Genomic DNA, 21093 nt, shown 5'->3' on the forward strand with positions numbered 1-21093 from the left:
TCTTTTTCCTTTTTTTGGAATGAACCTCAAACCAAATAGGCCATGAAATTAGCTTACTCAAATTGCTCTAAATCACTTTCATGTCTGGGTAGCTTATCATGAAATTTTATCCCTCACGGGAGTCAGTCAGTCACCACTGGGATATCCCAAGAAATGAAATTGTTTTATTCCTTCATCAGTTATTTAACACGAGGAAGATTTTATGACAAACACATGTAAGTCAAAGTTAAGGTACAGTACATAAAGTTATTTAATGATCATTTTGAAAACAGGATAAGGTCTACTTCATGAACTTCATCATCACTTTATTCATACCACAAATTGCTTCTTTCAGAAATTATAAAAATCTTGATTTTTTGCATATATTTATTGTACACCCCAACATACTCTTTCGTTTTAGGATACATCTATCAATATTTGTTTTTCATCCCTTTAATTTTCCAACAAGGAAATATGTTTGGTTTTCATAATCAATTCCAATCTTCTCTTTTTGGAAATTTCTCCTTTAAGGCATGCCGCACTTGAGAGCTTAAATAATAAAAGAGGAGGCTAACTCCAGTGTGTCGGGCATGAAAGCATCTTCCATTTAATATTAGGGGCATCAACAGGGGACTGTTATGTAAGTAATTAAGCCGCATAGAGCGAGGCAGATGGTAGCCATAAAGGCTTTTCATTCCGTATTAGAGACCATGACTTTTATGCGCATGAAATCCAGAAAGGGCAATTTCCTCTTCCATAAAACCATCCGCGATAAAAACAGAGTTTAATTACCAGAGACTCATGTTCAATGCTCGACGACAAGAGCTCATTATTCATTAAGTCATGAAATGCAGTTTGTACGGTTTAATCACAAGCCACATAGTGTCCGGATGGAGATAAACACACACATAGAGTACATGTCCACACTACAAAGTGGCATGCGCCATTGTGATTTCCTACATCCTACGCATTGTACCTTATTCAAATTCTGTGATCATGCCAAAGGAATAGTTAGGTTATTCATGTACTGTAGTATAATATCGCTTCCTAATCTTTCAATATCTTATAAGTTGTATTGTACATGTACATGTATGTAATTCACAAAGGTGGTTTTGAAAACCCAAGGTTGAGTCCATGGTTTACGCAGATTTCCTGTATAAATTGCGCAAAATTTAGCGCGTATCGGGCGCGTGTATAATACGTGTCCAATGCTGATGCCCGCATTTGTCACAGTGCGCCAAATTGATGTCTGTTATCCTGGTTAGATACGCTATTTTCTTCATGAGTCCCACTCCCCCAACCCCAAACCCCCGCTTTCTGTATTTCCCTTTTTTTCTCTCTTGGGTACCTCAAAAAAGCAAACATGATAAACATTCAATTTAATTTACTTAATCACAGTCCTCTCTTCATGATACCAGGGACCCTGTCTTACAAAGAGTTATGATTAATCCAATCAATTGTAACTCTATGGAAATCCATCAGTGTCATAATTTTTTCTACAGGAAATTTGCAAAATGTCCTTTTTAAACAAAGGCAACACACTAAATCATCAAGAAAACAATGAATTTGTGAATATACATGTTTTTCACGTTAAACCTAAAAACATGTTGACATCAGGGGGGCGTTTCATGAAAGGACTTGTCGGACGTTTTATCCGACAAGTCCCATTTTATCCGACAGTTACCATAGTAACAGTACCTCTCAGCCAATCAACATCAGAGAAAGATGTCAGATCTGACAACTTGTCGGATGAAAATGTTGATGAAACACTCCCCTTATCTAAATCTTCTTAATAGTTCTAGGTACATCCCTCCAATTTAAAACTGGTTAATCAGACAATTTTCTTTGGACAAGTGGAACATATAAAATATTATAAATGTATCTTTAATATAAAAGTGGATGCCGCCCCACATTCCACCCCCCCCCCCCCCATCGACTCCTTCTTCTCCCTCCCACTCCTCTAAAAATCTCTCTTCATCCCATTTCACTGCCGCAATAAATCCAGTTATCAATACAAGAAAATCCTTTTATCAATTCATCACAACATGGCTCCAGTACAGCACACACCACACTCTAAACATTCATTTCATTTCGCTAATAATAGGCCCCTCTCACCATGACAGGCTGATATATTACCAAGATAAAGAGCATAGGCTGCATGGTAATCTATCTGCCCTGGGAGCTTCATGTATTAGTTGGTAATCTCAAATCCAATTTCATTACAGAATTCACAGCCTTGGCTATGCACACAGCATGCTAATGAAGAAAATCACTGTTCAGGTTAAGTTAGTTTTTAGGACTTAAGATTATTAAGAGAATTTTTTACATTGACCATGGTCTATCTTTATTCAAGTACCGTATCACTGTTCTTTGTAATGAAATGACATTAAAAAGTTGAATCATGTCACATCAAGTTAAGTCAAATCAAATCAAGTCAAATCAAAATAAATCAACCCAATTCAACTCAGCTCAATGCAACTCAAATCAAATCAAATCAACTCAATCCAACTCAACTCAGCTCAAAGCAACTCAAATCAAATCAGATAAAGTCCACCTAATTCAACTCAACTGAAATCAAATCAAATGAAATCAAACCAAATCAAATCAAAACAAATCAACTGAATTCAACTCAACTTGGCTCAATGCAACTTGAATCAAATTAGAAAAAATCAACTAAATTCAACTCAACTGAAATCAAATCAACTCAATTCAACTCAACTCAGCGCAACTCAAATCAAATCAGATAAAGTCAACTTAATTCAACTCAATTGAAATCAAAACAAATTAATCAACTCAATTCAACTCAACTTAGCTCAACGTAACTCAAATCAGATAAAATCAACTTAATTCAACTAAAATGAAATCACATCAAAACAAAACAAATCAACTCAATTCAACTCAGCTCAACGAAACTGAAATCAAACCAGATAAAGTCAACTATTCAACTCAAATCAAAATCAAATCAAATCTTACCTTATTAGTGTCCAGATCCACCATCCAAACATCATCAGGAAGCTTGAATGAAGGTTTGTAGCGAAAGAAGCTAGCTGGCACACCAATGATGAATGGTGTAGGTGCCAGCAATAACTGCATTAAAAACAAAACAAATATCCAAATTCCAAATAATCTGATTCTAACAGAAAATTCTGAACTCAAATTCCAAAATTTCAATATTAAAAAATTCAGCATTCAATTTTCAAAATTCTTAATTTAAAATTGAGATATCAAAATTTAATTTCATATTCAAATTTCCAATTCTAACTTCTAATATCAAAATCAAATTAATAATTCAAAATACAAATATAAAAAATACAAAATACAAATTCTACATAGAGTATAGCATTCAGCAGTCCAAACCAAGGACAAAGTTTATTTTTTAATCAAAACCTCAAATTCATAAACCTTTGTCCTCAAAATAAAACAGAATCACAATTTTACATTTGAACGGCTAATTCAATTTCAATTTATTTTCAGAAAAAAATTATAATTCCAATATCCCATGAATGTTTTATAGATCTCACCTGCTCTGCTGATCCCATACAAGTTGGTAAAAGTGGGATAACTGGAAACATGTACTCCAGTGGGTAGATCATTGCGACAAATGCCATCACACTCATTGACAGGGCATTGTAATCACGTGACTGGAGTACCACCTGACAAACCGTAAAGAAAATAGAAATAATAAAACAAATAATCACAAGGATGATACATGTAACAATAATTAATACCAAAAGTAAGGCAGTTCCCAAACTCTCTAAATGACACATTTTGAAAGAATATAACGTGGTAAAATTGGTACAGTAGGTTTCATGGTACACCATGTATCTTTCATGGGCAAATTAAAATTTATTCAAATTATTAATTCAAATGGCTCATAAACAATGTTCTACATGGGTGATTCCATACGTGTCGTACGGGACATTTAGAAAACATTTGACAGTTTTTGACAAGAAAAAACAAAAAATATTCCAGTAACTATAGGTGATCATCAAGTACTACCAGAGTGTTAGAAAAACCAAGACTTAACAAGACTTGAATTCACATCCTGTATAATACAGATTTAAAATAGTAATGTGTCGTACGGACGCAGAAAAAGTGGCTTTTTTAGAAACCTCAAGTTTGTACTCAAAAGTCTGTGAGTTGGGCAGATAAATTTCATAGAAACTGAACTCAAATTGACACTCAATTACCCAAGAATAAACACAATTATAAAAGAAAGCAAAATAAACATTCATGAATAAATAAAGCAAATTCTAATTTTCGAGAACATTGTGGCGTACGGGACATTCAAAATGTGTCGTACGGGACATCTCTAAATTGAAGCCAAACTTTCTTACTTTATGTCACTTTGACTTCTTCAATCACATTATTTGGCTGATGATAATGATAATCCTATCAAACTAAGACATTCATTAGGTTAGAAATCGCTATTAGCTGAATATTTCTGTCAATATATCATAAACAAAATAATGTGTCGTACGGGACAATTGTGTGTCGTACAGGACACTTCTGTGTCGTACGGGACACTTGTGTGTCGTACGGGACACTTGTGTGTTGTACAGGCACTTGCGTGTTGTACTGGGCAGCCTGAATGAAAAAAATGAACTTTTTATCAATCAGAAGGAGCATTGCCCCTAAATTCTTCCGAATTTATGAAAAATCTTTTAATAAGTAGTCATTCAGGACAATATAATTAAGTAACCTCAATATATACAATTGGGAGCAATATGTTATATTTTTTTCATGATGGGAAATGTACAAGTGTTCACAGCATTTTTACGAGCTGAAAAACTTGAGGTTTTGTGTGAAGTTATATTTTAGGGAATTAATTGATGATTTCCAAACACTATTTAAACAATGAATGAATGAAACTTTGTGTAAATTATGGGGCTAAAATGTTATATTTTTTTATATATAAAATGTATATCTACATGATATCACAACTGTCACTTGTAATTCCACAATTTTTTTTTCTAAAGAAATGCGGTTCTACTTTTTCAAACCCATCTGCATTTCATGAAACCATATGGTTTGTCTTATTTTCCAGATTTTTTTTTACAACTTGAAAAAAGTAAGGAGTTTCAATACTGTATATAAAAAATAGTGATCATCAAGGGAAGTCCAAATAGATGATCATGATGATAATTTTTTTTACATCTTATAATAATTTCACATTAGCATGCAAGAGGAAGTCATCTTCCAGGTTAGGTTGAAATAATTATAAAAGTTTTCTTTCATGCTCAATGAAAAGAAATTAACCTGCTCTGATCATTGTAATTCACCAGTTTAGCTGACGGGATTCACAACAGTATAAGCCTACATGAAATCAATTAAAATGTTTAGAATCACATATTTCATGTTCTATGGAGATAAACAAAGTATTTTTTCAGTTCACTTTATGTTAAATCAATTAAATCAATTTAAATATGCCTACTATTTATGGTTTCTGAATCCAAATCCTGCAATTAAATGCATTATTATATTGTGTGTCGTACGGGACATGTCCCGTACGACACAGCGCGTGTCGTACGAGACAACTTTTAATAGGACAATAATTGAAAAATGAAGGGCAGTAATTAGATCCTTTAGGGATAAATCTATCACCCACGGGTCAAACAAAGAGAAACTGATTTTATGAAATTGCATCACCAAAAATAAAATTGTAGGAAAAACTTTTGCATTGTCATGTGTCGTACGGGACATTGCCAAAAATAGGTTCGGAAAAATCAGGGCTGCCCCTATTTGGATCATGAAAATGTTGTCGATATTATTTGGAACCATCAATGATATATTATTCTATTGACCTGCAATATTCTCATTCTTCTCTTGTTTTGCAAATAATTGTTTCAGGCGGTGTTTGTACTTGACTATTCAATGAGCAAAATTATTGAAAATTTAAAATTCTATTTCCCCCCCAATTAAAACTATATCTGTCTTCACTTTTGATTAAAACTCATAATTTTCATGAAATTTAGGTATCATAGTAAAATATTACACTACTTATGACTTATTAAAAGCATGTTGAAATTTATGATATTTTTTAAGTTCTAGTGTGGAATCGCCCACATACATGTACGACTGAATATTTTTATCATGAATCTCATTCTACATGTATATCATAGCATTATCATTATCATCATCATCATCTTTGCCATCATCATCATCACCACCTTCATCTTCACAATCATCATTATCATCATCGTCATCATCATCATCATCATCATCACCATCATCATCATCATTGTCATCATCACCATCATCAAAGTACTAGAAGTCTACTGTATGAACTAATCATAATAAAATAGTCTGTATTGCTTGAAGGTATTCTTCACAATTTTAAATTATTCACAAGTCACAACATACACTTTACGTAGAGCGCCCGAGTTTTAAATTGCAAAACTGATAGTATACCCATCTAGAAACCCTTATTACTGGGGTGAGGGTGCACATTTTAACAAATACATTGAAACAAAGCCTTCGGGTTTTCAAGAGGACTAATAAATTACAAATTCAAACTAGACATTTTTGCATAATTTGCAAATATCTCAGAAGGTTGTTCCAACATGCCGCTAATACAAAGTTCCACATGGCTTTATAAAAGATAGAAAATGTTCTTGGAGCCCTGCTAAATCAGATTCGTAATCACTTCCATTTACCACTTGAAAATCAAATTCAGCTCAAGCTTTGTCTCATTAATAGTAATTTTAGAAAATTCATTACTCACTTCAATATAAAAACGACAGGAACAGTTTGGGTACAAAAAAAATGCAGTTCCAGTCTTTTGTTAAAGTCATTCCTAACTTTCAATTTATTAAAACTGCTTTAATTTTAGATTCATTTCAATTCAGTGCAATTGTTTTATTTTCCACTTTCAATTTTTCATATAAAGAAATACAGTTGACATGGAACAGTACAATGTGAGATCATGCTATTCAAAGTTTTTTATATATGCCAGAATGTTTTCAAAGTTCAAACATACATTGTATTTTGACCAAATTCATCAAAACAGAGTAACATGTACATACATGTATGTTACTCTAGCATACAGTATATACTTTTGTTTTCAATCAATACACATGTACCGGTAGTGTCTGATCTGGCTCACTGCCTACAACTCACAAAATTGTCTATGACATGAAAATACGTATTACAATCACAATTTCTGGGAAAGCATCCACAATTTTCAATAGTTTCACTCATACGTATATTTAATCACCAATTTAAATTGTACAATCTTCCATTTGACCTCTCAACACCCCTTGCATCAGTTGCATGCATGCGGCGGTAAAAGCCAATGATCTGCAAGAACTACTTTATTAACGCAGAGCACCAATACGTACATAATTTGATAAGGATCATTGCACAGACTATACAACCTTTCCATCCTCTTATACCTGTATAGCCAACCTTGTTATAACAAGTATCAAGGCGACTCTACATGAATACAGTTATTATTGCTAGTCAAATTCAAAGGATGTCAGGTATAATGCACTGGATTTGTCTTTTATATCAAAAGGTATTATAATTTCTAAGGATCTGAAGCTAGATATAATATAATTGTCCAATACGAATACCAGCATCAGACAGACATACATGTATTGTACGCAATCACTGACTGGGAATGAATGCATGAATTGACAATCAAGTACCGTAGCTACACTACATTGTACAGTAAATCAGTTTGACACGAGTACAGACATCAGTCTTGAAATGCTGTCTCCTTTTCAATGAGCAGTGTATGCTACATGTATCAGGGTTCCCACAGATATTTGAAAACAGAATTCCATGACTTTTCCATGAATGAATTGCTGCTTTTCATGACTTGCTTTCTGGCACATTTTCCAAAATCAGACACAGCAGAGTATGATAATTAAGTATGAGAGAACTTTGCGAGACACTACAAAACGGAAAGCTGCCATAGCCATGAGGTAAATGCAATTCCATGACTTTTCACAAATTTTCCAAATTCCCTGACTTTCCAGGACCACAAATTTTTCCAGGATTTTCCATTACCGTGGGAACCCTGATGTATATTGTTCATGCAGAGAATTGGTAATTGTACTGTTTATCATCAATATACATGTATGTAATGTCCCTTACATGTACATGTGTAAACACTTGTATGCAAAGAGGTTTTTTATGGTCAAGAACTGATCACATTGAAAAAGTAAAAATTCAGACTTCTGTCAGAAAATGTACATCCCTGACTATTTACAAGTCAGTGGCTATTCATCCGTCTTTTAAAGGAGGGAGTGAGTGACTGTGTCTTTTTGTTGAGTGTGTCTTTAGAAAATTAGCGATACCTATTAATTATTACAGAGGTAAGCCTATGAAATCATTTTTTGAGCCTGCAACCCAAACTGGTTTTGAGAAGAAAAGTGCTTTATATTGCTACCTGGTACATGTAAATAACATATTTGTAGTGAATTAGTATGCTATAATTCGAATGGACCTACAGCATAAGACACTGCTCAGACTGTTGCATTGAGGGCAAGGAACCAGGCGAGATTTGAGTATAGGGTTATTAAGGATATTGGTTCATAATTCATATTTGCTTTGAAATCTGATACTTTAAAACTGGCATCGGTGCATCTTCAAGCCCCCATCACACTTATTCTGAATCAAGCAAAATTGGCCTGAATGAAAGGACTATTGTTTGACCACCAGTTGGTCATTTAAATCTACATGTACATGTACTTCGAACACCGTTCGAAATTACTCCTCGATTGTTTTGAACATTCGAGGGGTAAAAACCTTTGGGACGGCCAAAAGAAATGACAAAAATATTTCGAATGCACTCAGAATTCAGTCAGAATATTTAGAATGCGCCGAGAATGTCCGAGAATGTCCAAGAATGCCACACAAATTATCAATCTGACTCCATTGCCGTTCATTTTGACTAGTGTATGATGATTCACCTGATCAATTCACTGAATTTCAACTCCAGTTTGGCGAATAAACAAGTTCCTCTCAAAAATTTCTAGATTTTTTGAATAATTGTTTCGTTCCAGCTTCCGCTTGATTCCGAATAAGTGTGATGGGGGCTTTACTTTGGTTGTCAATCCAAACACCCTCATCCGACATCTTCACTATCACCACTACACTAAATCATGAATCCACCAACTGCGTATAAAATTTGAATGTTGTCATCATCAAGTCATCAACCTTATTGACAGCAGCAGTATCGTTTTGATCATCATCATCACCATATCCACCCATTATTTCTATCACCACAGCCATTATCATTGTTGTCCCCACTACCCTTTACCAGTGCTATCGTATTGATATCAAAGTCATCATCAACAACATCAACCACCAATAGCTTCACGACTATTATGACCACCATCATTACCAGTTCACCATCATCTACCTAATACTGTACAAAGTATATAACTCATTGTCAAAAATATTAACATCATCATCATTATCAACATAATCATCATCATCACCATCATCATCACCATGATTATCATCATCACCATCATCACTACTATCATCACCATCATCATATTCACCATCATCATCATCAACATTATCATCATCACCATCTTTTTCTTCCAAGAGTATGCACATTGTTTAAACCTCAAAATATTTCACAACATCCTAATCAATAATTAGACATTTCAGGTCCAGGAACAAAGTTACAAAATGAACCAGTTTGAGACTGAATGACTTCACTATACATATAAAATCACTTTCAGTTTCCAACAGGTTTAATCATCTAACGGTACCAACCTTATTCTCCAGCATGATAAGAGTTAGCACACTGAGACACGTATCCACACCAAGAAGTTCCAGTGGGAGATGCAGGGGGAAGTCCGCCAGGGAGAATCGGGTGTGGTCGGGGAGGGCAAAGACCAGGGACGGCTGGGATTCCAGGATCTCGATCTCAACCCTGGTCTTGCCTGGGACCGGGACGGGGGCGCTAAGGAGGCGGAGCATCCAGGTCTCAATCTGTCGGACATCGTGTTTGACCAGAGGGGGGATATCGCCGCAGATACCAGTCAATACACCCCACACGGAATCTCTGCAAATGTACAAAGACGCAATGTTCCATAAAGGTACACAGACTTTCTTTGAGGAAACAATCCTTTGCAGGGTATTTTGTCAAGCAACCAATTCTGACATCAATTTTGGATAGTGGTTTTCAAGCATTTTCATCAACATATTTCAGTAGCTCTAGTGGGATGCAAAATGAATCCGAAATGCATCGATTCATGGTCATAAATTAGTATTCTACTCATAGAGAAATCTAAGTCAAATTTGGTTTATACTGTTACAGGTTTCAGATCAGAACCAGACTGTTTTGACAATGAGTTCTGCGATTATATTATTCTGACATCAATTTTGGATGGTGGTTTACAGGATTTTCTTCAATATATTTCAGTAGAGTAATTGACAGAAGTAATTGGTAATTGTAATTGAAAAAAATGTTATTTTTTCAACTGTAATTGAACATTTTATTAATTACACTGTAATTGGATGTTGTTTGAAGGTTTGCATGGTGGCATGTACAATTGCTTATGTGGTTTACGGTACACCATGTGAAGCAGTGGATAGAAGAGAAGAAGTGGATAGGCGAGAAAGTGGAGATTTGAGAATAGAGTATTCTTTCTTGAGAATAGTCCTGAAAAGGACTGTAAACCAGAAGGAATGTTGAGTGAGAACAGCTTGAGTAGTAGAGCTGATGAGGAGATGCTGGCTTGCGTCGGCGAGTAGAGATGATGAGTAGTAGAGATTCTCTATTCTCAAATCTCCACTTTCTCGCCTATCCACTTCTTCTCTTCTTCTATCTACTGCTTCTATAACACTCCACATGGTGTACCGTAAACCACATCAGCAATTACACTGTAACTGTTTATTGTAATAGAAGAAAGTAATTGAGCCCAACCTTGTCCAATGTACAGTGTAAACAAACTTTTAACATATTTGGCTTGTAATTCTAACACAGACTTTAAAAGACCATGGTCTATTAAAATTAAACCCGACTTCAGAATATGAGCCATTGGCCCTTATTCTGAAGTCGGGTTTAACTTATACCGTGTGCTAAAACTATGGAAAGCCAAAAATGTCAGAATTTCATTGTATCTTTCTTATGTTCACTGTGGTTTTTTTCTAATTCTTGAATGGAGAAGATACTATTTTACTTACCCTTCCCAGGCAGTTAAGAATGATTTGAGACCCAAACGAGCCGATACATTGCACCTTTAACATTAGAGATTTATGCCACAATTGGCTATCCATAGTTAAACCACAACATGAAACCAGAGTTTGATTTAAACCTGACTTCAGAATATGAGCCATTGGCCCGTATTCTGAACTCGGGTTTAAATTAAACCCTTACCAGTTCACCTATGGAAAGCCATTTGGAGCACAAATCCCTGACAGTACAAGTTCAATTTATAAACTCATCTTGACAACCAAATTGTTCATAATTGTCTGGGAATGATAGCTGAAATATTTTTCTTCATTATGAAAGCAGAAGGAAACAAGAGAGTAAACAAAAGAAACATACAATATAAACAGATTTTATTAGTTTTGGCTCCGAAAATAGCAGAGTTAGACTGTGGTCTAAAGGTAAACCTGACTTCATGATGAGTTTTACTATACCTGAGTGATGATCTTGATCCTCCAACCTTCCGACTGCTTGTCCTTTCATTACATGAATCTATTAGTTTCCTCAAGATAAAGAGACACTCCCTAAACGTTGATATGAATGGGTGGTGACTCAAAATACAAAGCGACGTTAACGAGTTATTACGGATCTTCTTCGCCTGTTTGAGCCTTCTACGAGTTCTAGGCGATTTGTGTATGTCCGTGCCATCATCGGGAATGTTCAGTGTATCATTGCTACTGCTCGAGTGCTGCCGAGTACTCAGGAGCGACTTTTCCCTCTTTTCTGATGAACTGCTCGATTTGCGCTCAGAGACTTTGAACGGTCTGTAAAAGTTCACGCAAACTCCGAACCTAATACGTGCTGTGTCCTTTTCTGTGAGTGTGAACACAAACGATGTGTTCTCTCTCATGCTGAAACGTTTCTGGCCAACCGTCAGACAGCCCTCTGGTTGGCAAAAGTAAACAACGTCTTTTGGAAGTGGGAAGTCCTCATGGTCTTCCCGAGGAAAGCGTCGCAGGAGTTCAGGTGTCTGTGCGACATCATTGTTGTTATTTGGACGGCGAGCCCCGACTATTAGGATGTAGTCTAGCAAGCGTGGGCAAAGGTATTCCTTCTTATTCATTTTTATTTGATTCGGCACGGTCCCAGCAATAAATTATGACTTTCCCGGAAGTCTTTAAGGCATACAAGATGCTGTGTTTCAACAGATATTTCTCCAACTTTGGCACATTTTTCTTAACGATAATAAACACATTCCTTCTTTAATCCACTTTATGTCATTCTGATTGGATGTGGTAACAGTCACGGTAGAATATAACTAAAGGATATTGCGCCTTCAGAATCAATAACTCGGTTCAATTGCCAATTTTGACTTGCATATTTTAATTCATGATGATCTGCAATGTGAAATGAGAAGGAAAAAAATATGAACACAATCCAAAAAATACCAATGACATAAATACAAAAGGAAAACAAGTCTCTACATGTATGTGGATAGAAAAATAAAGAAAATATTCATTACCCTCCTTTCAATATTGAGTACCGTTACCAAAGTAAGAGCTAACAAAGTAAGACTATTTTTTGTCTCTCATTCTGTTAATGCTCACAATCAAGCCGAAAGTTAAGCTGGCCTTAAAGTCACTACATTGCGCTTCAACTTCAATGGCAAAAGGTGTACTCTCTGTTTTGAACCGTGCAGGGTGATGAACAATATTTTTGTATGTTCGAGTGTGCAGAGCCCCTTCCGAATCTGGCGGCTAAATCAAGAGGTGTTCAGAGAGGGAAAACATGGTCATGATGGTGGAATTTTTGTTTTACTCCGATTCATGATATTTTCTTTCTTTTGACTTTGTGGTAATGAAAGAATATATCAATTAGACTTTGCCCCCCCCCACCACCTTGAGCGAAGTTCTTGCAGGCCTGCCTCCAGTTCACTCCCGCTACACTACGCTCCACCTACCCAAGTAGGTGGAGCGTAGTGCAGCGGTAGTGTCTAGTGAAGTGGAGCCTGCACGAACTTCGCTTGAGGTAACCCCCCCCTAACCAGGAGGCTCCCCAAGAGAAATATCATTCACTAAATCTCTAGGAGACCTAGGCTACCCCCACCCCCTCCCCATCCGCAAGCACAAACAACATAAGCAAGAAATAATATTGCAGATAGACAAATATTACAATATAATATGCAAAGCCCCTCTCTCTATTTTCTTGTATTTGATAATTTGGCAAAGAAGTTAACAGAATAAATGCAAAGATAAGAGAATTTTCAGAATATCTTGACAAGTTCCCTGGGTTAACAGTCAGTGAGATAATATATTTATGCGCCATTTTTAACTTTAAAAGTAGGTATGTTGCAAAAGCGCCCTCTAGGTGCATTCTGAATGAGGCATTGAGTGTGCTGGCTAGAATTGCAGGGCGACTGTGGGGGCATTGCTTTGTATTGTTTTTGCATGTGCAAGGAAAGGTTATTGCCCATGGCATCATTGTTTTTACGTAGTTGAATGTTTATAGCAGCTCTCTAGACTTGAAAAAAAAAATCATTCGGCGATCTTGGGACTCTGTGTGCTACTGGAACTTTGGTCTTGCTTTCAACCTCTTGCTATTCACATTTACAGGTTTCATACCACTTTAAAAGGTATTCATACCGATAGAGCAACATTTTAACTATATTGTGATGAAATTTTAATGAAATCTACTGACGCCAAGTGTGTTTTTTTATGTCCCTGTTTCGGCGGCGTCTGTTATTTTGGGGAGTGTTTTGGGGCACTTCCATATGTAAATGCATGCGCATTGCCATTTTCTATTAGTGCACCTTGGTCCCAGTTAAGATCACAACTTTTGGCTTAAAAAACAAAGGAATACATAAGAATTGAATAGGCGATTTATATGACCTTAAAACTACAATAACTTTCTTATTTCTGGGGCTATTGAGATAAATGAGGTGTTAAATTACAGGTCTTGATGAGCCTTAAATGATGCCATGAAGAAAACACCTTATTTCTGAGATTTATTTTTTTTGCAACATACATTTTACTTTACGGCAAATTATCAATATTAATAAACAATATTCACTCCATCACTCACCAGCGAAAGTTTGTCTTGTGATTGAAACAATTGAAATTGTCTTGAGTCAAGAGAAATATTCTTGTATCTGCAGACTTACAATAAAATCTGTATTCTGAAAATTAATTCTTTTCTTGTAAATTTGTATAAATCATTTAATATACAAATTTACAAGAAAAGATAAAATTAATTTTCAGAATACAGATTTTATTGTAACTCTGCAGATGCAAGAATATTTCTCTTGACTCAAGACAATTTCAATCACAAGACAAGAAGAGAGTAAATTAAAAAATCAGAGCCAGGTTGGGCGTGCAGCATACTGCGCCCAGCCCTCGCTCGCCGGCACCGGCTGCGTCCGGGCCCGAATCGGCTGTCATTTCACGAACTGGGCTGTATCGCGGTCTCACTTCACCAGCTGCTACCAGCACCTTCACAAAATTAAAATTTCCTCATTTTCTGATCACATCCACGCACACTACATTTACAGAATTACGAAGGACAATAATATGAAACTGAAAATATACTTACGGATCCTGCTAGATGTATATTACCCAAAATAAAAAGACTTTCCGAGCCATGTTTACCACGGGCGTCCAGTATTTTGACAGGTAAAATCAATGAATAATTTTTTTTTTTTAGTCACGACAGCTTGACGCTAGATGGCGTTTGACTGAAAGTCAGGGATCGATGACAAACGTATACAAAATTCGAAATAGCAACTTGTGGGTTTATGCTATCAAATACATCTTCTTCTCCTCCTTATTTATTTACTCTTATTTGACTGTTTTGCCACACACTCTATATTATGTAAGATAAATATTCTTCATTTTTGATGTCCTTTTTTTTACCAAAAGAAATACTATTTTCAGGGACCTGGGAAGCGGGGGTGCTGGGGGTGCTGAAGCACCCCCAGAAATTTTCCTGGGGTGTGCTGCGTACTATTTTCCATAGGCAGCACCCCCACGAAATCAGGTTCCCCCTGTATATTTTTTAATATGTTATAATGTACATAATTATCACATCCAAAAATCGCAAATCATTTACATAGTCTTTCACATATTCCAATAACATCGCTCCTATCATGCCTATAACGCGACTCAATCAAGCTCGGCACCCCGATACAGTTTACACCAAAGGTTTACACACTACTCGATAGCAGGGAGAGTCACATGGGTGTGGCGGACTTGAAACTTCCCGGTTTTATGTCGAATTCAGTGTTTGCGCGCCCGAACGCCCGTGTTTTGTATAAGCAATTACAAGTCAGACAATAGAAATCAAATTTCACAGTCTTTTTCACCCTGGTCCCATGGTACTGGGAAGCGGCGTTGCAGGGGGGGGAGGAGGGCTGGGGTGAAGTACCCCCCAAATTTGGGGGTGCTGCATGTCATTTTCCATAGGTAGCACCTCCTGGAAACCTAGTGGTAGGTATGACAAATGATTAATGTAATGAAAATGAACAACGTTTTGTAGACCCCCCCCTTCAGAATTTTCCGACACAGTACTTAAAATTGTGTTTAGATTCACCCTTTTCAGAATCGGAATATCAAATATTTTCTGCTCGCGCTTCGCGCTTGCGTTATTGATTTAGAATGCCCAGATACTAGGTCTATCTCTAAACACGCGCACGCATGTTTATTCATATACGCAGCTTTTGGGGGTACTCCAGGCTGAAAAATATTTATATGAAATACATTTTATCAAAATGAATAAATTTTATGCAAATCTGATAACAAATAGTTCATTTTTTTTTATTCTAAATTTCAGCAACATTTTATGAAAATGGTGATATGCATGTCATCATGAATATTTAAAAGGTGGGTTGACATGGGCGGAAATCTGTCCCCAAATGAAAGGGGGCCAGGGCCCGGAGAATTTGACAAGCAAAAAAAACACAAAAGGTTATCACCCTAAATGATAGGTCATTTTAACCCTAACAAAATTTGACAAGCCCCCCCCCCCAAAAAAAAAAAAAGGTTTTCACCCGAAATGTAAGGTCATTTAGTCAAAAATACAGGTATTGTTTCGATTGTGAAGTGATGTATTTTTCTCCATAATGAAAGACCCAAAATAGGAAGGGGACATTTGATATTGTGTCCCCCTGTGCCCTCTGGGATTTCAAACCAGGTTTGAAGATGTCACATTCCCACTATCCTGTTTCTTGTGTTATTACATAGAATCAACATTATTTCATTTTTTTTCAAACCAGTCTGAATGATATGTCTCCCTTATAATGAAGTTGCAGGAAAGAATATCTAATTGACTAAATCAGTTGTCAAATCAACTGTTTTTTGGTTCTTGAAGGGAAAATATTGAATAAACCTAATTCTATATAATGAAATACAGGACAAGTGGGGATATGACATCATCAGTTTGCTCATTGGATATTAATGAAGACATGCTTAAAACTGTTTCATCAGAATAATGCTAATCTTTAAAATACAATAACTTTGATTTCCTTGTCGGATTTTGATAAAATCTTTATTCTTATCAATTCATCAATTGTATATAGTTATATACCTATTCTGTTCATGATTAGAAAAGTGTTTAAGATGTCCTGTTTTTAGTTTTGAAATCTCATTTTATTTCCGCTCGCGCTTCGCGCTTGCATCAATTGTATAGTTATATACCTATCCTCTTCATGATTAGAAAAGTGCTTAGAATGTCTTGTTTTTTATCTGAAATCTCAATTTTGTTTCCGCTCGCGCTCGCATAAATTTTATAGTTACTTACCTATCCTCTTCATGATTAGAAAAGTGCTTAGAATTTTTTGGTCTAAAATCTCAATTTTGTTTCCATCAATTGTATAGTTATATTCCTATCCTCTTAATGATTAGGAAAGTGCTTAGAATGTCTCTTTTTTGGTCTGAAATCTCAATTTTGTTTCCGCTCGCGCTTCGCACCAATTGTATAGTTCTATACCTATCCTGTTCATGATTAGAAACGTGCTTAAGATGTCCCTTTTATAGGTCTGAAATCTCATTTTTATTTCTGCTCGCGCTTCGCGCTCGCATCAGTTGTATAGTCATATACCTATCCTCTTCATAATTAGAAAAGTGCTTAGAATGTCTCGGGGTTTTTTGGTCTGAAATCTCAATTTGTTCCCGCTTGTGCTTCGCAATCGCATCAAATGTATAGTTATATATCTATCCTGATCATGATTACAAAAAGTGTTTAAAATGTCCATTATTTAGGTCGGAATGTCAAAATTTTCAGCTCGCGCTTCGCGCTCGCATTATTTCATTGTTGATGGGTAACTGCAAACAGTCCTTGTAACACGTCCCTTTCGATCAGGCCAGAGCGTATATGAAAAATATCTGCTCGCGCTGATCACGTTCGCAGTTATTATTTGTTACAAACGCATCTTGTTCAGGACCACAAACATTTCTCAAAATGTTCAATTTTCAGGACAAAACACCTAATTTCCCCCCCCCCCCTCCAAAAAAAGCTCGCGCTTCGCGCTCGAGTTCTCTTATTATATATCTATGTTATTTTATAAGAAGAAAGATAAGAAATAACTGTTGTTGTCATATACATATGATATATATAGTATTCAACCTAGTCAATCTATATATATATATATGTGTGTGTGTGTGTGTGTGTGTAATTATGGAAAACTCAATGGTGCCCCCCCCCCCCACCGTTGAGGAGAGATTTCAGCACCCCCACTGAAAAAATCGTTCCCAGGTCCCTGACTATTTTGATCCCGAAAGTTGATCATCACTCGTTGCTCACATGTTATCTATTTTCTTATCGTTGCCTGTATTACTCCATATTTTATAGTAAAAGTTAGTATGTTAGTTTTTTTTATACATTTAATTGTTCAGATTTTCTTCAAAGACCTATCAAGGGTGACATAAGAAAATAATAAAACTGTAGTATTTTCCAAATTTCATCCTTCTTCATTTAGCAATCATACCTTCTATTACTACAAAATGACAAGAGCAAAAAAATTTTCGAAAATCCTGGAAAGTATGAATCGGCCTATACATCAGGGGCGGATCCAGGATTTTTCAAAGGGGGGGGGGGGAATTGGCATTTGACAAGAAAAAAGAAAAACAGGGTTTTATAACCATGCAGTTCGTCCGCGAAAAAATTGACAAGCAAAAAAGCAAGATTAATGATACACACAGCTTTATTTTCTAGACAAAATATCTTTGTATATTAATCAACACAGGATGTTAAACTTTTTTGGAAAAAAATACTTGAGATTTAAAAAAAATTATCTCGCGCTTCGCGCTCGCATTATATAAATAAGGATTATGATATTATATAAATATATATATGTATATATATGTATATGTATATATATATATATATATGTGTGTGTGAAGCTATACATGTACAACAGCTTTGGCAACTCTTTTATTTTAAATATTGTGTAAAGAAATGGATGAAGAGAACAATGGTAGGCGTAGCTTAAATCAAGGTTCCCCAGAGCTATCTACCCTTTGGAAAAATTGATGATGCCGAAAAAATGTCTCTGCCGGGAATCGAACCCGGGCCCCCAGCTTTGAACGCCGGTGCCTTAACCACTAGACCTAGTGGTTAAGGCACCGGCGTTCAAAGCTGGGGGCCCGGGTTCGATTCCCGGCAGAGACATTTTTTCGGCATCATCAATTTTTCCAAAGGGTAGATAGCTCTGGGGAACCTTGATTTAAGCTACGCCTACCATTGTTCTCTTCATCCATTTCTTTACACAATATATATATATATATATATATATATATATATATATATATATATATATATATATATATATATATATATATATATATATATATATATATATATATGTATATATATATATACATATATATATATGTATATATATATATGTATATATATACATATATATATATATATATATATATATAGATATACATATACATATATATACATATATATATTTATATAATATCATAATCCTTATTTATATAATGCGAGAGCGAAGCGCGAGATAATTTTTTTTAAATCTCAAGTATTTTTTTCCAAAAAAGTTTAACATCCTGGGCAACGTTTGTTTTCCTGAAAAAGATGTGTATGAAAGTAAATCATTACTACGAACGCAAAGCGCGAGCAGAAATGAACTGATGGAAAAAGTACCTGTTAATTAAAGACTGCTTGCAGTTAGCGATGAAGACGTTATGTATTTTAAAAATCAAATAATGCGAGCGCGAAGCGCGAGCTGAATTTTTTGACATTTTTACCCGAAGAATGGAAATTCTAAGCAATTTTTGTAAATTAAACCAAAAGGTATATAGCTAAACAATTAATGCGAGCGCGAAGCACGAGCGGAAAATTTTGTGATTTAGACCTATACTGAACGAGACACTCTATTCATGTTTTGTAAATCATGAAAAGGAGGAGTAATTGGGGATCTTCCTTACATTAATAATGCAAGGGCAAAACGCACATGAAAACTTTCAACTCGCCGAGTTGAAAGTTTTCATGTGCGTTTTGAACTGATCAAAAAAGGTACCTGTTAAGGACTGCCACTTAGCCACGGAGACGTTATGTATTTCAAATCATGCGAGCGCGAAGCGCGAGCTGAAAATTTTTGACATTTCTACATAAAGAATGAAAATTTCAATCAATTCTTTATAATCGTAAACAAGATAGCTATATAACTAAACAATTGATGCGAGCGCGAAGCGCGAGCGTCAATAAAATCGAGATTTAGACCTAAAGCTGGGCACTCTATTCATGTCTTGTAAATCATGAAAGAATGAGTAATAGGGGATCTTAATGAGAGCACAAAGCGCGAGCAGAAAATTTTTGATATTGTGATCTGAAACTAGAAAATGATGATGTTCCTAGGACATGTGATCATAAGAAAATGAAGACTGTCTTCCTATTCCACTTGCTAAGCTCTAGATGAAACAAAGACAATTCAATTATTAAATTAATATCTTATCCATTAATGCCTAATGAGGGTGCATGCATGCGAAATCTAATAATATGAATATGATGGCCTGGAAACTGGACATTTCAATCACTTTCATAATAATAACTAGGATGCATTACTAACCATTAATGCGAGCGCAAAATAATTGCGATCTGAATTATTTTTTTTTATACACTGTCATGAAAAGGGGATCCGATAAGTAACTTTGTTGCATAATCAATATTGAGACATACATAGCTCGCCAATCAAAAATGCGAGCGTGCAGCGCTAGCTGATACGTTTTGACAATGAGACCTGTTGGGTGTTTCATAAAGCTGTTCGTGAAGTTACGAACGACTTTGCGCACGACTGGAGCATGTTCTCGGGTCCTAAAAATCAATTACATATGGATACCACACAGCACAAGAAAGGATCACCAGTCGTGCGTAAAGTCATTCGCATCTTACGAACAGCTTTATGAAACACCCACCTGAAAAGGAATATTTCGAAAACTTTATGGAATACACGAAAATAATAGGTACCTGATAAATCAAAATTTGCGAGCGCGCAGCGCGAGCAAAAAATGTTAATATTCAGACCATAAAACTGACATTTTTCCAGAGCACTTTTTAAAAATCAATTTGTAAATCACCAAAATATTGAAAGATCGATTTCCCAGATGAAATATGTTTTATATATTGACTTCCAAACTTGATATTTAAACTTCATATTGAACAAAATATGTAAATCACCTAAAAATCAATGCGAGCGCGAAGCGGGAGCGAACATTTTGTTTAGTGACATGAAATATTGTCCTATTTATTTTCCAAGCCTTCCCCTCATCTTATTTATTCACTCGTCTTCTTCCTCATAGGTTCCCCCTTCTTATTTTCTCCTCTCTCTTCCCTTCTTTTTCTTTCTTTCCCTTTTTTTCTTTTTTTTTACTCCGCCAATAGGGGGGGGGGCCGGGCCCCTCGCCCCCTGGATCCGCCTATGCTAGTCCGCTCTGCAGACTCGTTGAATCAGCTGAGGTACAAACCCTGCAGATGTGGGT

The 21093-nt window shown here is 35.8% G+C and overlaps 1 protein-coding gene across 8 annotated transcripts in view; it reads right to left on the minus strand.

Annotated features, from left to right (window-relative positions):
- The window catches only part of LOC121421004 (MAP kinase-activating death domain protein-like), a 106129-nt gene extending 91351 nt beyond the window's left edge, over nt 1-14778 (minus strand). For all 8 annotated transcript variants that reach the window (XM_041615582.1, XM_041615586.1, XM_041615585.1 and 5 more), the window contains exons 1-5: nt 14684-14778; nt 11590-12492; nt 9715-10006; nt 3501-3632; nt 2953-3066 (exon numbers count right to left, since the gene is read on the minus strand). In XM_041615582.1, the coding sequence (XP_041471516.1) occupies nt 2953-3066; nt 3501-3632; nt 9715-10006; nt 11590-12218 (1167 nt within the window). In that variant the 5' untranslated portion in view covers nt 12219-12492; nt 14684-14778. The remainder of the gene's footprint in view (nt 1-2952; nt 3067-3500; nt 3633-9714; nt 10007-11589; nt 12493-14683) is intronic.
- Nucleotides 14779-21093: the final 6315 nt, after the last annotated feature.

Source organism: Lytechinus variegatus, chromosome 9, assembly GCF_018143015.1.
Source record: "Lytechinus variegatus isolate NC3 chromosome 9, Lvar_3.0, whole genome shotgun sequence".
Classification (NCBI taxonomy): domain Eukaryota; kingdom Metazoa; phylum Echinodermata; class Echinoidea; order Temnopleuroida; family Toxopneustidae; genus Lytechinus; species Lytechinus variegatus.